Source organism: Poromitra crassiceps, assembly GCF_964638095.1.
Source record: "Poromitra crassiceps genome assembly, chromosome: 5".
In the NCBI taxonomy this organism is placed as follows: domain Eukaryota; kingdom Metazoa; phylum Chordata; class Actinopteri; order Beryciformes; family Melamphaidae; genus Poromitra; species Poromitra crassiceps.
In genome coordinates, this window is record NC_139642.1 from 36,808,622 (window position 1) to 36,826,329 (window position 17,708).

The window sequence follows — 17,708 nt, forward strand, 5'->3', positions numbered from 1 at the left end:
TCTTCCCAGGTTCCAGGAGAAGGGGAATCTCGAGGTTCTTCTCTTCACCATCCAAAGCAAACTGAGAGCCAACAACCAGAAACCCTATGTGCCTCACGATGGGAAGCTCATCTCTGACATCAACAAGGTGATGCTTCCAACAGCTACTGTGGTTCTTTTTAAACAATGTATTTAACATTTATTGGAGACTTCTGTGCCAATTTTGAGTGAAAAAGTAACAAGTGTGTTGTATTATATTGTAAAAAATAAATAATATAATAAAGTAGATTGCACTGCTCCATTACACTCATCAAATTGTTTATTGCAATGAGAAGCAAGTAAAATGGACCTTTAACATTTTATCTTTTTGTTATATTTTTTGAATAGTAGTATGGATACAGCACGTGTATTAAGAATATGGTGAAGGGTAAACCCTCTCAAACTTAGTTTACAAAGCTTTTTATTTGTGAAATAAAAGTTATAAAATAAATTCAACTGACATAGAAATTCATACTATACATTGTGGAATCACACATTGCGTGTATAGTAGATCAATTATTATTAGATTCTGAAAATAATTATGTTTACCCACCTCTATATCTACCATTGCATGTTTATACCAACTCTGCCTCTCTCCTGTGCAGGCCTGGGAGAGGCTGGAGAAGGCGGAGCATGAGAGGGGCGTGGCTCTGCGCAAGGAGCTGATTCGACAGGAGAAACTGGAGCTGCTGGCTCAGCGCTTTGACCACAAGACCACCATGAGACAAGCCTGGCTCAACGAGAACCAGCGGCTGGTGTCACAGGTAGGGACGCAGACCCAGATTAGAACCAACAACCCTCTGTCCAAGGTCATGGTGAATATGTGTTAACCCTAACGCTGCTTCAGTGGACCTGCTCAGTGGCCACAAGTCTGTGGTTGCAGCAGGAAGGCACTAACTGAGACGCTGCAAATTCAGGCAGGATTGGGTAGTAACTGACTACATGTAATCAGAATATGAAAATCCAGAAAATTAATTGTAATACAATCGTAAATCTCAGCATAGAGCCAAACCCACTTGGGACAAAACCAGCCCACAGCTTCAGATTTCTTTAGGTAAAGATACATCTACAAGTTCCTTTAAACATATGGGAACTCAGGACAACACACATTGCTGTATGTATAGGATCAACTATTTTTCACCTATTCAGCAATTCCAAAACAGAAACATTATAAAGCAGATGCCTAAACTATGAGCAACTATGTCGAACTGAAATGAAAATGTATTTGAGTACATTAAACTATTGATTCTCACATTATGACCATAGTGGTCATAATGATACTGATAACAAGGAACAAAGTGTTATTCATAGAGAAAAGGCACAGTAATTAATTTTATTCCATACACTTTTTTTCTCCCCCCTCCCCTCTGCAGGACAACTTCGGCTACGACCTGCCGGCGGTGGAGGCAGCCATGAAGAAGCACGAGGCCATCGAGGCGGACATCTCCTCGTACGAGGAGCGCATCGGCGTGGTGGTGGAGCTGGCCGGAGAGATGGAGGTGGAGGGATACTACGACATCCGGCGAATCTCCGCCCGCAAGGAGAACATCCTGGGGCAGTGGAGCCTGCTGAAGGAGCTGGTGGTGGGGAGGAAGGCCCGGCTGGAGAAGAACCTGGCACTGCAGAAGACCTTTCAGGACATGGTCTACATGATTGACTGGATGGAGGACACACAGGTACTGGACTGCGTGCGTGCGTGCGTGCGTGCGTGCGTGCGTGCGTGCGTGCGTGCGTGCGTGCGTGTGTGTGTTTTATAGCGGTTAGCGAACAATGTTATGTTACATTACCACCACTAACTGGAATGGAGTGTGGATGCTTAGGGGAAATGTAAAAGTGAAAGTTGACAGTACTCAAGTAAACTCCCCAAACATTCTTCAGTACCCTAATTAAGTATTCTTACTTAGTTACATTACACCACTGTGTAATGTGTTTTCTTTGATGGAGAGAGAGAAGAAGATGGAGAAGTAGCGAGTCTGAGAAAAGGGGAGGAGAAAGCCAGAGAGTGGAAGTATGCGTACATTATTTGTTTGATGTATATCAAAAGAAAAGGAGAGAAAGAAGGAGCTGGGGAAGAGAGAGAGAGAGGGAGACAAGGAGGAGAGAGAAACGGAGGTAGGATAAAGAGAAGGCAGGAAAGAGTGTGCATGTTCTTGATAGAGGACGAACGAGAGAGAGCCAGGGATGAGTTCAATCTGCAAAACGGTGTGCACCGTGTGCCACGGTTTCCGGGTTAAACGTCATGTTTCCTCGAACCGGTGCGCAACAGGGTTTGAGGTATGTTGTCTCTCCTTTGGTGGGTGTGTCAGACTCAGAGGTGTTACCCAATCAGCAGCGACGTGTATATATAAACCCCGCCATTTAAAGAGGCAGTGTGCACAGTGGCTCCAACAGATAGGTGCAACGCTTGCGTCACACAACAGGGTGTTCAAAGCACTGCCGTTTCCGTTTAAATAAACAGTTTGCTATGTGTTGCCACGGCTGAACTCAACCCTGGTGTTGCAAAAGACATCACCTTTACCTGTACCTCCTCTCCTCTCCTCTCAGGTCCAGCTGCTGTCGAAGGACTTTGGAAAGCATCTGCTGGAGGTGGACGACCTGCTGCAGAAGCACAACCTGCAGGAAGCTGACATCACTGTGCAGGCAGAGCGGGTCGAGACACTCAATGCTGCTGCGCTCAAATTCACCACCATAGAAGGTATGGGAGACTCACACATGCTTGTGAATGATGTGTAGTATTGGCCTATCGATACTTTCATTTGATAGCAAAAGTCTACGCACAATTTCAAATCTTCTGGTTTTTATTGCCTGGAATGAAGGCAATAAGAAAGCATAGAAACCTTTTGATTGTTTTCATTGATCCGATTAGAATCAGTTGAGCTGATTTCAGATGAAGGCAAATAGCCTTAACTTAGTATGTTTTCAAGCAATGAATTCACTCTAAACACTACTGTAATGATTCAGTTGCTGTACCCATTTTGCGGGTTTCGTTCCCTGTTCATTACCTTAATGCCTGTGTCTCCTAGGTTACCAACCATGCGACCCGCAGGTGATCTGCAACCGTGTCAACCACGTGTCTTCCTGTCTGGAGGAGCTCAAGCAGCTGGCAGTTAAAAGACGCACCGAGCTGGAGGAGTCACAGCAACTCTGGGCCTTCTTTCAGGTACGATGGGCTCAGGTGAAGTGGGACAGTTTGACTGTGTTCATCTGAAACTGTCTAGACCATCGCTTCCCAAACTTTTCTCAAGGATTGTCGTTAAGTTTCATACTTTAAAGCATAAGTTCACCCAAAAATGAAAATGTAGTCATTATCTACTCACCCCCATGCCGATGGAAGGACGCGTGAATTATTTTAGTCCACAAAACATTTGTGGTTTCACAGCAAAACAAACAATTGAAGTGGATGGTGACCAACTTTCAAATATATATATTAAAAAAAAAAATTGAAGAAAAAAGGCTCCATACTGCTCCCCCGGCATAATCCAAGTCTCTAAAAGCCCTGAGATGCCAAGTTGACTTGAAAAGACGTCATTGTTTTTCAGCTAAAAACAGGGTGTAACTTATGTCCAAATGAAACAATCTTTCATTTTTTTCTGAGGACACATCTTCTGAGTCATTGAGAAATAAAGTATTTGCGGCGGTACAGTACATTGTCTTTTTGGGTGCAGCGGACAATGAAATGGCGTCTGCTGAACTTGACAGGTCATTCATTCAACCTCTATTAGATCTTAGGTCTTTATTTAGGTCTTAGATCTTAGGTCTCAGCACCGGACCCTCTTTTCAAGTGGTGCTGAGTTTATAGATTGTCACAAGCAACAAAGGGGGGGGGGATAAACAATTAAATAAACAAAAAGACTGAAAAAAGAACCACATAGATTCACATACAGTACATATGGTTTTGTCCCATTTTGCCCATCCACTTCTAAGTGGGGGGCAATGCTGCTCGTCTCCATCGGCTTAAAAAGCTGTCCGTCACTTTAATAACACAGACTTCATGAATGATTCACTAATGTTAGTGAATTAGCTTTCAGAGTGAACTATGAATGTAATGGGTGTATAATGAGAGCAGTGGATCTCTTTGTCAAAAGAGTCATTCGTTCACTCTGCTGAACCACTCATTATTTCACATGACTGACTCATTTGGCTACAGTAATTCCCATCCTGCCTTTTGGGAGGCTGAGATGGACTCTGTTGAATGGAGACCCTACTTTTCTTTTCTTTTTGTCCTCTTTATTCATTTTCTTTCCTTTCTTCTTCCTTGTAAATGCTGCATTTATTTTCTTTGTTTTCATTCCATTTCCTTCCATTTCTTTCTTCATATTTGTCTTTTTTGTCTTTATCGTTTGCCTTTATTAGATAGTTTAAAGTGGAGACAGACAGGAAAAACTCTGAGCAAGACAGGGATGACATATTATGACAAAGGTCCTGGGTTGGATTGAAACCCATGACCCCAATTTCTCTTGCCTTCTATTAATAATAACAACAACAACAACAACAACAACAACAACAACAACAACCACAACAGATTGGATTTATATAGCGCCTTTCTAGATACTCAAAGCGTTTCACATATCAAGGGGGTGAGGGGGACTCAATTCAACTACCACTGATGTGTAGCATCCACCTGGGTGATGCACGGCAGCTAGTTTGCGCCAGAATGTTCACCACACATCAGCTATCACGGTGGAGAGTTAAAGTCGAGCTAAACCCAAAAACTATATATTTTTAACTTTTAGTTCAAATACCTGCGTATTCAGTGCACCTATTTAATAATGTATCTAAAGAAATTAACAAAGCAAATTTCTTTCATTTTTCACACTTTTTCACATCAAAAGTTCATTTTTCAAGATTTAATTCATAACAGTAATCTACACTTTGCTGATGTCACATAGTACTATCAAATTTCTACCTCATTTCAACCAATCATATCACGACATGGCAGCTGTCAATCAATCTTCATTTCAGGAGAATTTTCTCCTCCAAATGAAGGAGAAAATGGCACCTAGTGTCTGTAACCTGGCAGAATTTCTAGCCCATAAACTACGGTAACTAATAACTTGGCCAATTTTATGTAACATACAAAATAAAGCAAACGGTAATGTCTAAGAATGCAAAAACATGTAACTGGCTCGTTAAACTCACATTCCAGGATAACGTTAACATAAGGGGGTCGCCCCTCGGAGATTCCAGGCGGGCAGGCAGCACTCATGCATCGAATTCTCCGCTCCTCTCCACACGGAAGCAGCTGGCTGCCTGGTAGTCTACGGATCCCAGTCGCGTAGCACCACAAATACGTTGATTCCCGCTCGATTTGGGGGCGGAAACACGCCAGGATTGGCCAACGCCAAATCCAGTCCCCAGAATTGCCAAATCGAATCATCGACACGCTATTATGGCCCGCCTCTCAACCCTGTCATCTCAGACAAGATTTGTTTTCAGCATCTCTGACCCTTGCACTACTTGGGTTGCGTTCGTCTTTAAGGACTGAACGTGCCAATTAATTAACAAGGGATGATTAGGTGGCCATGAATAAAGGAAGCCCTGTGTGGGCATTTAGCCAGGGCACACCCCTACTCTGACATACACCCCTACTCTTGCAAAGAGTGCTGATGGGATCTTTATTGACCACAGAGAGTCAGGACCTCAGTTTAACATCTCATCCGAAGACGGTGCTCAACTGTCTCTGCCCTGGGGCATTGGGGAGATTATTCATGAGACCAGAGAAAGAGCACCACCTACTGGTCCTCCAACACCACTCCCAGCACCAGTCTCCCATCCAAGGAGTATCCACAGCCAGAACTGCTTACCTTCCCCAGGAAAGCCAGTAATGTAAAGCATGAGCCACTGGTGCTGTTGTGGTCCATGCTTTAAGTTTTCCATGCAGCATTTGTTTTGTGCTAAAAGCAGCCCTTGTGTGTGTCTGTGGTCCTATCAGGAGCTGGAGGAGTCGGAGGCCTGGATCCGGGAGAAGAGCTCCATCCTGGGGGCGCAGGGTTACGGCAAGGACCTGAGCAGCGTGCTCAAGTTACTGCAGAAGCACAAGACTCTGGCTGGGGAACTGCTGGCTCACCGCTCGCTACTGCAGGTGTGTGTGTATGTGTGTGTGTGTGTATTATGAAGTTGAATTTTTGCCATTATCATCGAGAATCAGTGCCTGCAACACCTACTGTACGTCTGTGTTACACTTGACATGCGTTCATGCATTTACGCATGATTAGAGGATATCGCCTGTGTAAATTAGTTTAGTTCAGCAAGAAAGTAGGATTGTCCAGTATGCACATCTGATTGATGAAAACCCCATAGGGCTTGTGAGGTAACCTGACGCTGCTAGATGGTTTGTTACACAGAACCATCTGGGACGTTGTCTTTGGAAACGGTTTCAATCTGTTATTTATTTGAAATGTAATTTTGTAACTTTTTTGTAAATGTATCACTAACAGGGCGTCCTTGCAAATGAGAGCTTGCTCTCAAGGGCCTCCCTGTATAAATAAAGGTTAAAAAAAAAGGCAGGCGCTTTCAAAAAAGACCTGGGAGGTGATTGGATGAACCATCCATCTATCACGGGCTTGCTTCTCACTGTCGTCACACCTAAATCCCGCCTGCATCTTCCTTGGTCCGCCCTCTGCTGGGATGGAGTTAAACCAACACTGTAGCTTGGAGTGTGGCAAGATGGATTTCTCGCGCTCGTGATCTCGTGAATCCAGCTGTTATTTGTTTATGTGTGTTTTGTTACTTGTTACTTGTTATTATGAAAAAAGAATGTGTTAATACTTCTAGTACCTTTGCATGTTTTTAAATACTTCCAATAAATATATACAAAGTTAACAGCCGGTGTGACAGGTGCCCCTTATTGGTTTATCTGCCCAGGACAAATTTTACCGGCAGTTGGTGCTTGGCGGTTGTTAACTTTGGACTCTGACATCACCACTTTCATAATTAATTCCTGAGAAACGACTGACGTTTGCATACTGTATGTAAACGACTCTTCCAACAAGAGTCTGTGGCATGGACAGGGCTGTATGCTAAAATCTCTCAAAAGGCCTTGACTCAGAACTTTGCTCAGGGTCTTGGCAAGCTCGATTATTCTTCATGGCAGGTGTTTGCATGCGCAGATGTCAGACGTTTCTAAGGAGAAAGTATAGAAGTGTGGATATCCTTTAAAAGGTTATTTTGCCAATGTTCCACCAGGACAGCTAGAACATTGATTGATTGATTGATTGATTGATTGATTGATTGATTGATTGATTGGTTGATTGATTGATTGATTGGTTGATTGATTGATTGATTGAATGATCGATTGATTGATTTTTGTTCTTGGGTGTCATGCACCCTAAGGTGCCCAACCCTCATGGGCTTATAAGACACAAACGAAATACAAGATAAAACAGCGCTGCAGTGGTACATTTAAGTCAACACAAATCGCAAGTCAAGATACTGCTCAATTGAACCCGGGCCTTCGCGGTGGGTAGGTAGAGTGCTTTTACCGCTACACCTCCCAGACGCCCCATATCTAACACCGATAACTCTGTTGTAAGTCTCTAAATCTAAATTATTGGGGTTATCTCTCAGAGTTTGGTCAGATCTTACAGGTCTTGGTGTGACACTGGGTAAGTGATGAAGGTACTGGTTCTTAAATATTTTCAGGCATTTTCAGGCATTGTCGTGTGTGTGTGTGTGTGTGTGTGTGTGTGTGTGTGTGTGTGTGTGTGTGTGTGTGTGTGTGTGTGCGGGTCAGTGCGGGCGCTGCGTGCGTGCGTGCATGTGTGTGTTAGTCTCTGCTGTCTGTTTGCATCCTTCCTCTGCTCCTTCTCTCCTGTCATTTCATATTGACCAGTCATATTTTACCAACAAAATTCTTCTTGGTCCTATTCCATCCTCTACAGCATGATAAGATATTATATTTGGTCTATTTTGGTGCATTTTCTATTCAATTTTAAGACTATTTTGGAGATAACTTGCTTAAAGCAAGGCATTAAAAGTGCCAGGGTGGCATATGACCTAAAGGACTGAAGCTGTTTCCAAGTAATCTATATTTAGCAATGCTGGTTCCAGTGCCATGTCAGTGTTTGGGCCCTAAGCCCTCCATATTAAATTGTCTGGATGGGCCTGTCACTGATAATACACATCACTGGAAAACTAACCTGCAAATTAAATATATATAATAATATAAAGTAGGGATGCCGCTAGTTATAGAAGACTAACTTTCATATTTATTTCAATGTATTAGAGCAGCACAAATTAACTCGATCATCTTGGCTATCGTCAGCAACATTTTGCTTAAGAAAATTATATTATGAAATTTTAATATGTCGACTGGAATTCCTTGCATTCAGTGTAAAACAACTTTAACTAATGCTTACATCTCCGTCACCATCCTGCCCCGCCCAGAACACCATGAAGCGAGGGAAGCAGCTCCTGAGCGAGAAGAGCTTTGGTGCGGCGGGGATCCAGGAGCACATCATGGAGGTGAAGGGGGAGTGGAAGCATCTGGAGGACCAGGCGGCGCAGCGCCTCGGCCACCTGCAGGAAGCGCTCAACTTCTTCCAGTTCTCCACGGAGACGGACGACCTCGTGGCCTGGCTACAGGACGCCTACCGACTGGTGTCCAGCGAGGACTTTGGCCACGACGAGTACTCCACCCAGTCACTGCTGAAGAAGCACCGCGGCGTCAGGGAGGCAGTCGACAAGCACCGGCTGCACGTTGTGACGCTGCGCAAACACATGGTGGCGCTGCCGCTGCAGTACCGCGAGCAGGAGGTAGGCGGAGCCTGAGGGGGGAGGAGGTTTTACCATTAGGGGGTTTGTTGTTTGTGTTTGATGTTGGTCAGTATTTTTAGATTAAAGTCCCATTCACTCTAATACATTAACTATAATGTATTAACACTCTAATACATTAACTATATTAACTATATAAAGACGCTTTTGACAAAGATCATCGCCTTTTGGGATTAGCGGTAAGGCTGTTTACTGACCTGGAAGCTAGTTTGCTAGTTAGCTTTTGCTTGCATAATGCTAAGAAAATAGCATAATCTCTTGGCCACCATGACTGCAAATACGGTATTATCCTATGTTTTCAATATGAGCAGGGTTTAACCACATGTGTCTCCAGTAGCCTGTTGAAACCCATTTAGCCACGGTGAAGTTACAGGTGTTTCTTTCAACCCCATGCTCTCAACATGGGCTCCAGGGGACTTGACTCTTTGATCCACAGTACAGTAGATGTGGTGTGCAGAGTCACCTACTGGTAAAGAAATTAATAGCTTCACTTGGTGACCATTACCACCATTAGCTCTGCTTTCATATATACCAATCCATGAACCCAAATAATCCATTGACTATGTTGTTATTTACTTTAGAGAGCAAGTCAAATAAAAGCACGTCGCTAAAGTCATCATGGTCCATTTTTTTCTCTGAATATTTGGTGCCGATATCGTTGTAGTGTGAACGCTTGAATGTTATAGTTTATAGATATCATTGCAGTTGTCACTCTAAGTGTGAATGAGCCTGTACCTTTTTCCACTTTTCTTTCTTCTTTTCTGCTCTCCTCCTCTCCTCCTTTCTTTTCGTCTCCTCTCTCCTCTCCTCTCCTCTCCTCTCCTCTCCTCTCCTCTCCTCTCCTCTCCTCTCCTCTCCTCTCCTCTCCTCTCCTCTCCTCTCCTCTCCTCTCCTCTCCTCTCCTCTCCTCTCCTCTCCTCTCCTCGTCCCTTTTATCTCTAATCTCTCTTTCCCCTCTCCTCCTCTCTCTCCTCTCCTCCCCTCTCTCCTCCTGTCTCTGTCCTCTCTCTCCTCTCCGCTCCTCCCCTCTCTCTTCTCCTCTCTCTCCCCTCCTCTCCTCTTCTCTGTGCAGGAGGTGCAGGTACGTATGGGCGAGACGGAGCAGCTGTATGCAGAGGTGGCTGAGGTGGCGGTGCTCCGGCAGCAGTGGCTCCACGACGCTCTGGCCGTCTACCGTATGTTCAGCGAGGTCAACGCCTGTGAGCTGTGGATCGACGAGAAGGAGCAGTGGCTGGACAAGATGGAGATCCCCGAGAGGCTGGAGGACGTGGAGGTGGTGACACACAGGTTAGTGTGTGACAAACTGACTTTTGTATCCAAGAGTGGATACTATGACTGTCCCATTATATTCCAAAATGCCCTTCCCTGTAGGTTCGAGAGCCTGGACCAGGAGATGAACAGCTTGATGGGAAGGATCCTAGACGTCAACCAGATAGTCCAGCAGCTCCTGGACGGAGGTCATCCGTCTTCTACAGAGGTCAGAGGCTGTCAGGACCACCTCAACTCCAGGTACTGACCTCACAATAGCAACAACAACAACAAATAAAACAACTACAACTAAAACAACAAATCAAATGACTACTGCTACAACAACAGCATCAATAACATATTTTGACTACTATTATTGCTGCTAATATTACTACTGTTACTAATAATAACAAAATTAACATAACTACTACTACCACTACTACTGCAAATACTAGTAATGCTATTACCAATACTACTACTACTTATTAGCATTACTAGTAATATTGTCAACAATACACACTAATCCTAAGCTACACTATTACCAGTAACAATAACTACCGGTATACCATACTGTAAGAATACACACTAATTGGGGAGGAAGGGAACTGGTGGGAATAGCGTGATCCTCCCACGTGCTACGTCCTGCCGGTGAAGCTCCCCGCTGTCAGGTGAAAAGGAAGCATGGTGCTAGTCTTGGCTCTCCCCAGGTCGGCAGAGGGTGGAGCAGCAGGGGGGGAAATTGCCCAAGTACAATTGGGGAGAAAATGGGGAAAAATCAGAAGGGAAAAAAATACACACTAATACACCAATACTAAAACAGTCATACTGTCCTTACACTCACTAACACACATGTTAAAGAGACAGTGCCTTCACTCTAGTCATGAGGTAGTGAGTTACTGTAGGGCTGCTACTACTACTGCTAAAGTGTCATTGAGCATGGCACAGAAAGGCAATCACGGGGATGCTGCACTCCAGTTCACCCATGTAAACTAACAAAGTAAAATAGTAATCCATAATTATTTCTGAAGAGCAGGCTGTGAACTGACGGCTCCCCGCCTGTTAGAAAGTGCATTGATTCATCAAATCTCTGTCCTCCTTCCTGCTGGGAGAGCAGAGGGAGGGAGGAGGAGGGGGGATGACAGAGAAGGAGAGAGGAGTGAGGGTGGGGGGTGAGATGTGGGGGCTTGCATAATTGTTCAGGAAATTCATAGTCCAGAAGATGGTGGGTTTGTCTGAGGATAAAGAACGTTTGCTGCCTCTATTTGGGCAGTTGGTGACGTGTTTGTGTTTTTTTCTGTCTCTTGCTTGCCATTGTTTTCAGTGAGTAGCATTTTTCGAGTTATAATGAAATGTGTGATTGCTGAAGTCACACATGTTGCAGCCTACTCGTGAATTCACTTTGAACAGCTGAAAAGTGTGAAACATGTTTTCTGCCTCTTGACAAATGCAGTACCAGATGCAAGAGGCTAAACCCAGACCTGCCCACTCATCTTTCCAGATACTGTAGGAACATCAGTTTAACGCCCCAAATGTCAATGGAAAATGGAAGTACCGTATGTATCTCGTCTAATTGGGATGCGACAATATATTGTAACTCAAAATGTGGCCATACATATCGTAGCAGAAAGATTTATTGTGATATTAGCTCCATTTTGTTCTGCTGTAATAATCACAAATGGGAAGTTGACCATCACAGTTTCACAAGCTGGTCATCCAAAATATATTATTTGGACTTTCTAATGATATTTTTAAATTGTTGTTTACATTCTAGCAGCCAGTGGCACCACTATAATTCTTTTTTTATCTCAGAATTCAACAGAATTTTCCACAGTCACACTTTCATGTCATTGAGCCGTTATTTACTACATTGTATCGCGGTTGTATTGAATCATCTCATGAGATTATAGGGGTGGAGTGAAATTAGTTATCGCAATATTTTGTATGTAATAATATAGTATTGTATGCCGATATTTTACTACCGTATATAAATTGTCAGGTGCATACAACATTTATATATTTTTTATATATAAATATAAATATAAATATACAACATTTATGACAAGTTTTTATTACAGTGTCAGTCAGTCTGTCTGCTTGACAAATGACCTTTTGCTGCAATAAAAATGATTGACGTGAGATGAACAGACTGGAAACTTTATCTCAATAGATAAAACAGATGTTGACAACGTTTTGTCCTTTGGGGACATCATTTGCAGTTGATAAAAGGTAATAAATCATAGTATATCACAATATTTGTGGGGACTCTGGTGATTCTCACCCCTATGAGGATAAGCAGATCTTCCCATCCATATCATCCCGATCATCTAAGTATCTGCTCCGCCATCTCTCTCTGGCCCAGTTGTACACAGCCTCCATACATGTTTGTCGCCATTTACGTCCCGCCTCCGCAGGTCGATCCTAAAAGGGGATTGGCTGCTCCCTGAGTTTCAGTCACATTCACTGGCCGGTAGTCCGTCTGTCAGCAGTATCCATGTGGGCCTGTTTCCTCTTGACCTTGGCATTCGTCTCAGTGTGGCCATCTGTGCCGACTGCCACAGTCAAGACAAGGCCAGCCGAGACCACTTGTCCAAAAAAACGTACACCAAAAGCTTCTCTCCTTGTTTGTGTTGAGTCTGTTGACTGCAGCACTCAGCATGGCGACATAGACAAGTTGAATAATTTTTTCTCCTTGGTAGAATAATGTCTCTCTATAACACATAATTCTGTAGTCTGTTTTCTTTTCAGTCACTGCTAAGTTGATTTAACAGTGTATCTGTCAAAAATGCTGCGTATTCCTTTAAGCCTGTGGTGACTGTTTACAGTGCAATCCATTTTATCACCTAGCTTTACATTTCATACCATTTTATTGATTTCTTGTGTTTTTGTAATTAAAAACATATTGTGAATTCATTATGAGTGATATAGTGATACAGTACATGGAAAAAATGTATGAACTATGAACTCTAGTCAATAATAGCTGTCACTATAACCACAAAGGTTTAATTCCAAAAATAGCCATCTGAAAAACGTGACACTTTATTATTATTATTATTTAAAAAAAAACATTTTAGAGGATGTGAATGTATAAGCCTGTAGTTAAAAGCTTAAATAGCTTGGTAAACTTCATAATAACCCCCTCCCCCCACACACACACACACCCTCCTATGTATATAACGCTACCATGGTACAGTAGCTACATACATCCATGGGTAGCTATGAGGTCAGTGTCAACAACATGTCGTTTTCCTGGCCGCCTGCTGAGCCCTCTGTATCCCTCGAAGCGGCTCTGCCATTACCTCATGATAGTCACAAGCTGTGTGTGTGTGTGTGTGTGTGTGTGTGTGTGTGTGTGTGTGTGTGTGTGTGTGTGTGTGTGTGTGTGTGTGTGCGTGTGCATGTGTGTGTGCGTGTGCATGCTACACATGGCTGAATGTGTCTGGATGTGACCTGCTGGTCTGGAGCAGAATCAGGAGAACATATTGTATGACGGTATGGTCAGCAGACCAGACCAGGGTTGGGGGGGAAGGGGAGTGGACACCAAAGACTGTCTCACTTGAATCATAACTATGAGTTTTAATATGTCTTCTTCTAATAATACCTGGCCTCAAATACCAGCCTGACCCTTCACAAAGTCGAGGTCAAGGTTACCATCATTATACGACTTAGGCAAACTCTTGTGAACACAGAGTGCAGAAAAAATAGACAAATACATAGAAACAACACAAATACATAATAAATAATAAAACCGCTTCACACAGCCAAGAATATGGCTAGTATGATTGTTTGCTGTGGGGCATTGTTGCCCCACAGCAAGAAGGTCCCGGGTTCGAACCCCGGTCCGTCCCAGGTCCTTTCTGTGTGGAGTTTGCATGTTCTCCCTGTGTTCGTGTGGGTTTCCTCCCACCACCACTTGAGTTTGTCCCTGGGTGCTGCACTGTGGCTGCCCACTGCTAGTTCCAGGAACCATCCTTTTAGAAGATGGGTCAAATGCAGAAGGTGAATTTCCCCATGGCGACAATAAAGTAGAACTTAACTTAACTTAACTTTGCTAACTCCACCCTTCCCAGGTGGAACCAGATCGTGGAGATGGTAGAGCAGAAGAAGGATCACCTGGACACGGTGATGCGGCTGCAGAACTACCTGCTCGAGTGTGCCGAGATCAAGTCCCAGATCCAGGACAAGAGGAAGGCCATCGACGCCACCCAGTACGTGGGCAGCGACCTGGGAGGCGTGCTGGCACTGCAGAGACGCCTGTCCACCATGGAGGGGGCGCTGTCTGTCTTGGAGCCCAAACTACTGCATCTGCAGGTAGGGCAGGACGGGATGATACACTGAGAGGACAAAAATATTAGGGTAAACCTGTTACTGTAGGCTTAAAGTAATAATCTGATTTGCTACTCTCATCAACGATTGATACAACACAATAGTGATTCAACAAATTTCAAGTTGATGAAATCCAAGCTCCGGCAACAATGTTTGATTCACAGGTGATCGCTTGAAAGTGCAGTGCAAAGTTATGAGAAAAAAATAAGCATTTTGCAGATTACCACTTTCAAAACAACCAACATGGCTAACCAACTACAAATGTGTCACACTAAAGTACAACCGATAGTTTCCCTCCCCTCCATCCCATAATTTCTCTCTCCTTTATATCATGGGACCTGAAGGGTTTGGCTTCATGAACTCAGATTAAGCCTTGTCCATCATTAAAAATGTCTTTCCATGGCAATTTTATGTTGATAGAAGTCGCCTCAAGCTGCCTTCACATGATCTCACGCGAGGTAGAGCGAAGAAAGGTCAGCGGTACGTACTGTAGATCGAAGTTTAAACAATTTGAACCTTGCCCAGCGCAAGGTCACAAATCCGACCTTGGACGTTTATCTGAAACTAAATGCCATTGATTATTTAAAATACCAGTGAGAAAAGGAAACCAGAAAGGTATAAGAATGTGCAGGTGAGAGGTTGAACCCAGCAGGTCATGTTATGCTGGTCCTCTTCTACACATTGGAGATATTAATCAACACTAAAGACAGGTTTCACACTGATTTCTCTGTGTTATGTTTGGTGACATAGGAGGAGGCAGAGGATCTGGCCACCTCCCACCCGGAGCGGGCCATCGAGGTCCTGGTGCCATTCGAGGGCATCAGCGTGGAGTGGGAAGAGCTAAAGCGAACACTGCAGGGCTGCGAGGACTCTCTGATGGTGGCTGGCAGGCTGCAGAGTTTCATACAGGTACAGTGGGAGAATTCTGGCTCAAATGATAGAATCAAATCTAATCGAATAGAATCAAATAGAACTAGAATATGCAAAATTTCCTAACGAAAATGTAATTGTGCTTGCTGTCCTCATCACGCCCCGCCCCCTTGCAACACCCTTGCCCTCGACCCCGCCCTTCAATCCAGTATAAATGCAGCCCCAACAGGGCTTGACGTTAACTTTTGAAAGTGGTTGCCAGAGTGGCAACCTGGCAGGAGCTTTTGGTTGCTGAAATAAAAATATGGTTGCCATTTTTAGTCGCCTTATATTTTGAGTAATTAAGATACTATGCAGTCATAAGTCGGCCTATATCATTAGATGCGTAAGGACCCAAGGAATCCAGGGAAAAAGGAACGTTGATTGTCAATCCTATGGTTCAAAAGTTATGGACCAAAACATAAAGAGGGCTGTTATAGCGCCACTATATACCACCATCAGGTCAAATTACTGTAATTTTTTTGCCCATACTAAAAAGCCCCTCTGTGAACCTGCCTAGCAAGTTTGGTAGCTCTAGGTCAGTGGTTCTCAACTGGTGGGTCGGGACCGAACAGTTGGTCGTGGGGCCGTTTTGAGTGGGTCGTGGATGTGTGCATGAAAAAAGTTTTCTACTCCTTGAGGATGCCGGCGTCAACGACCAACATTACTGTCTTTCAGAGCCTGTAGCAGGCTCATTTTTAAAGCCAGATATGGTATCCTGAAACTAGAAGGCTTAAAGTCCCTGGAAACCAGAAATAATTTTTTATTATTTAGCATTTTGAGTTTATCACATCACAGGAACCTATGTTAATAAGCCACCAGCCAAATTTGAACGATGATGAACGTCGCAAAGTATATAAATTTATGTTTGACAGACATGACAAAAGTCATGAGAATCAATTCGATTTTAGACTCTCTTTTCTCCCGCGCACTGTGTGGGTGTGTCCCGTGTGTGTGCTTGCAGGACTGCAGCTCTTCCGAGAGAGAGAGAGAGCGAGAGAGAGAGAGAGCGAGAGAGAGAGGGAGGGAAACGGAGAGAGAGAGAAGGAAAGAGAGATGGAGTGTGTGTGTCTGTGTGTGTGTGTGTGTGTGTGTTCGCTCGTTGCTCGGCGCATACAGAGAGGAAGAGAGACTGCCGCTGCGATTGCACAGCGCTACTGTGTGTGTGTGTGTGTGTGTGTGTGTGTGTGTGCGCGCGCGTGTGCGTGCGTGCGTGCATGTGACAGTGAGCGAGTGAGAGAGAGAGAGAGAGAGAGAGAGCAGGCAGCATACACAGGCACACAGAGCGGGAGGTACGGCTCTGGCGGGAGGGAGACAGACAGACACTGAGCGAGCGCTGTGATTGGCCAAATCTTATGACGTGATAAGATCATTCAGTTTAGCACCGCGCGCACCGCTCTCTTCAATGAGGAAGTGGAAATCCAGACCTTGTAGAAAAGTGGCGATTTTGGGGCTTTGGGTTGAAACTAATGTCTCATACTTTCTGAGGCACACAATTACTCACATAAAACCCTAAATTTAATCGTTAGAAGGTTTTTGTGGATTTTGGTTTCCAGGGACTTTAAGGCATCCATTGGTACCAAACATGTAATGCTAGCTGTGAGCATCACCAGTTTAAACTTGTTTAAAGCTTTCGGCTCTGGGCAAAGTATCGGACCACAGGCCGCCCAGTCTGGGTCTTTAAAGCGTTTGGTTCTGGGTAAAGCGTTGGACCGCAGGCCGCCCAGTCTGGGTCTTTAAAAAGCATATTGGCCTAAAAAAATAAATGAAAAATCTGGGTCATGAGGCTAGACCAGTTGAGAACCACTGCTCTACGTGGTATTGTTTCTAAGCTACAGGTTTTGATTTTGCCAGATTTTTCAAAACCCCATTCAAGTCAATGGGGGAGAAAATGGCACTTAATCGCGATTCGCGAATAGCGCCCAGAACGCCCAAAATTTTGGCAGATAGAAAAATAGGAGTTTATAGATTGTGCCTTGCTTTCAGAAAGCGCAATAGTAGAATGTGAATTACTCTTCTCCCTCCCTCCATTCCGTCAGGACCTGGACTCGTTCCTGACCTGGCTGGTCCAGACTCAGACGGCTGCAGCCTCGGACCAGCTGCCCAATGCTCTGGAGGAGGCGGAGAGACTCATCAACAAACACGCCGCCCTCAAAGAGGAGATCGGACGGTAAGCTGCTGAGGGGTGGAGCCACGGCTGTGGTGACTTCAAGAAAACTACATTACAAAACACAGCATATTGTGTTGACAATTGAAACGAGGAAGTGCACACAAAGCATCAAGGTGTCAGGGAGCTGAAAGTAACATCAAACTAGACTAGACTAGAGGTATTGAAATTAGTAATGTATCAAAACATACAAAATGAATAGTAAACATGTTATCCCCCACCCGGGATGGAGTTCCACCCTTGGGTCAGTCCCATTCATTGTCAATGCCGC

General features: G+C 44.2%; 1 protein-coding gene across 1 annotated transcript in view; it reads left to right on the forward strand.

Moving 5' to 3' along the window:
* sptbn4b (spectrin, beta, non-erythrocytic 4b) overlaps positions 1-17,708 on the forward strand; it is a gene marked incomplete at both ends in the record, with an annotated part of 110,448 nt that overhangs the window by 20,650 nt on the left and 72,090 nt on the right. The window contains 12 exons of the mRNA XM_083636347.1: positions 10-127; positions 624-782; positions 1,392-1,694; positions 2,563-2,713; positions 3,042-3,178; positions 5,951-6,100; positions 8,404-8,772; positions 9,863-10,077; positions 10,162-10,299; positions 14,106-14,346; positions 15,112-15,270; positions 17,310-17,440. Coding sequence (XP_083492473.1) covers positions 10-127; positions 624-782; positions 1,392-1,694; positions 2,563-2,713; positions 3,042-3,178; positions 5,951-6,100; positions 8,404-8,772; positions 9,863-10,077; positions 10,162-10,299; positions 14,106-14,346; positions 15,112-15,270; positions 17,310-17,440 — 2,271 coding nt within the window. The remainder of the gene's footprint in view (positions 1-9; positions 128-623; positions 783-1,391; positions 1,695-2,562; positions 2,714-3,041; positions 3,179-5,950; positions 6,101-8,403; positions 8,773-9,862; positions 10,078-10,161; positions 10,300-14,105; positions 14,347-15,111; positions 15,271-17,309; positions 17,441-17,708) is intronic.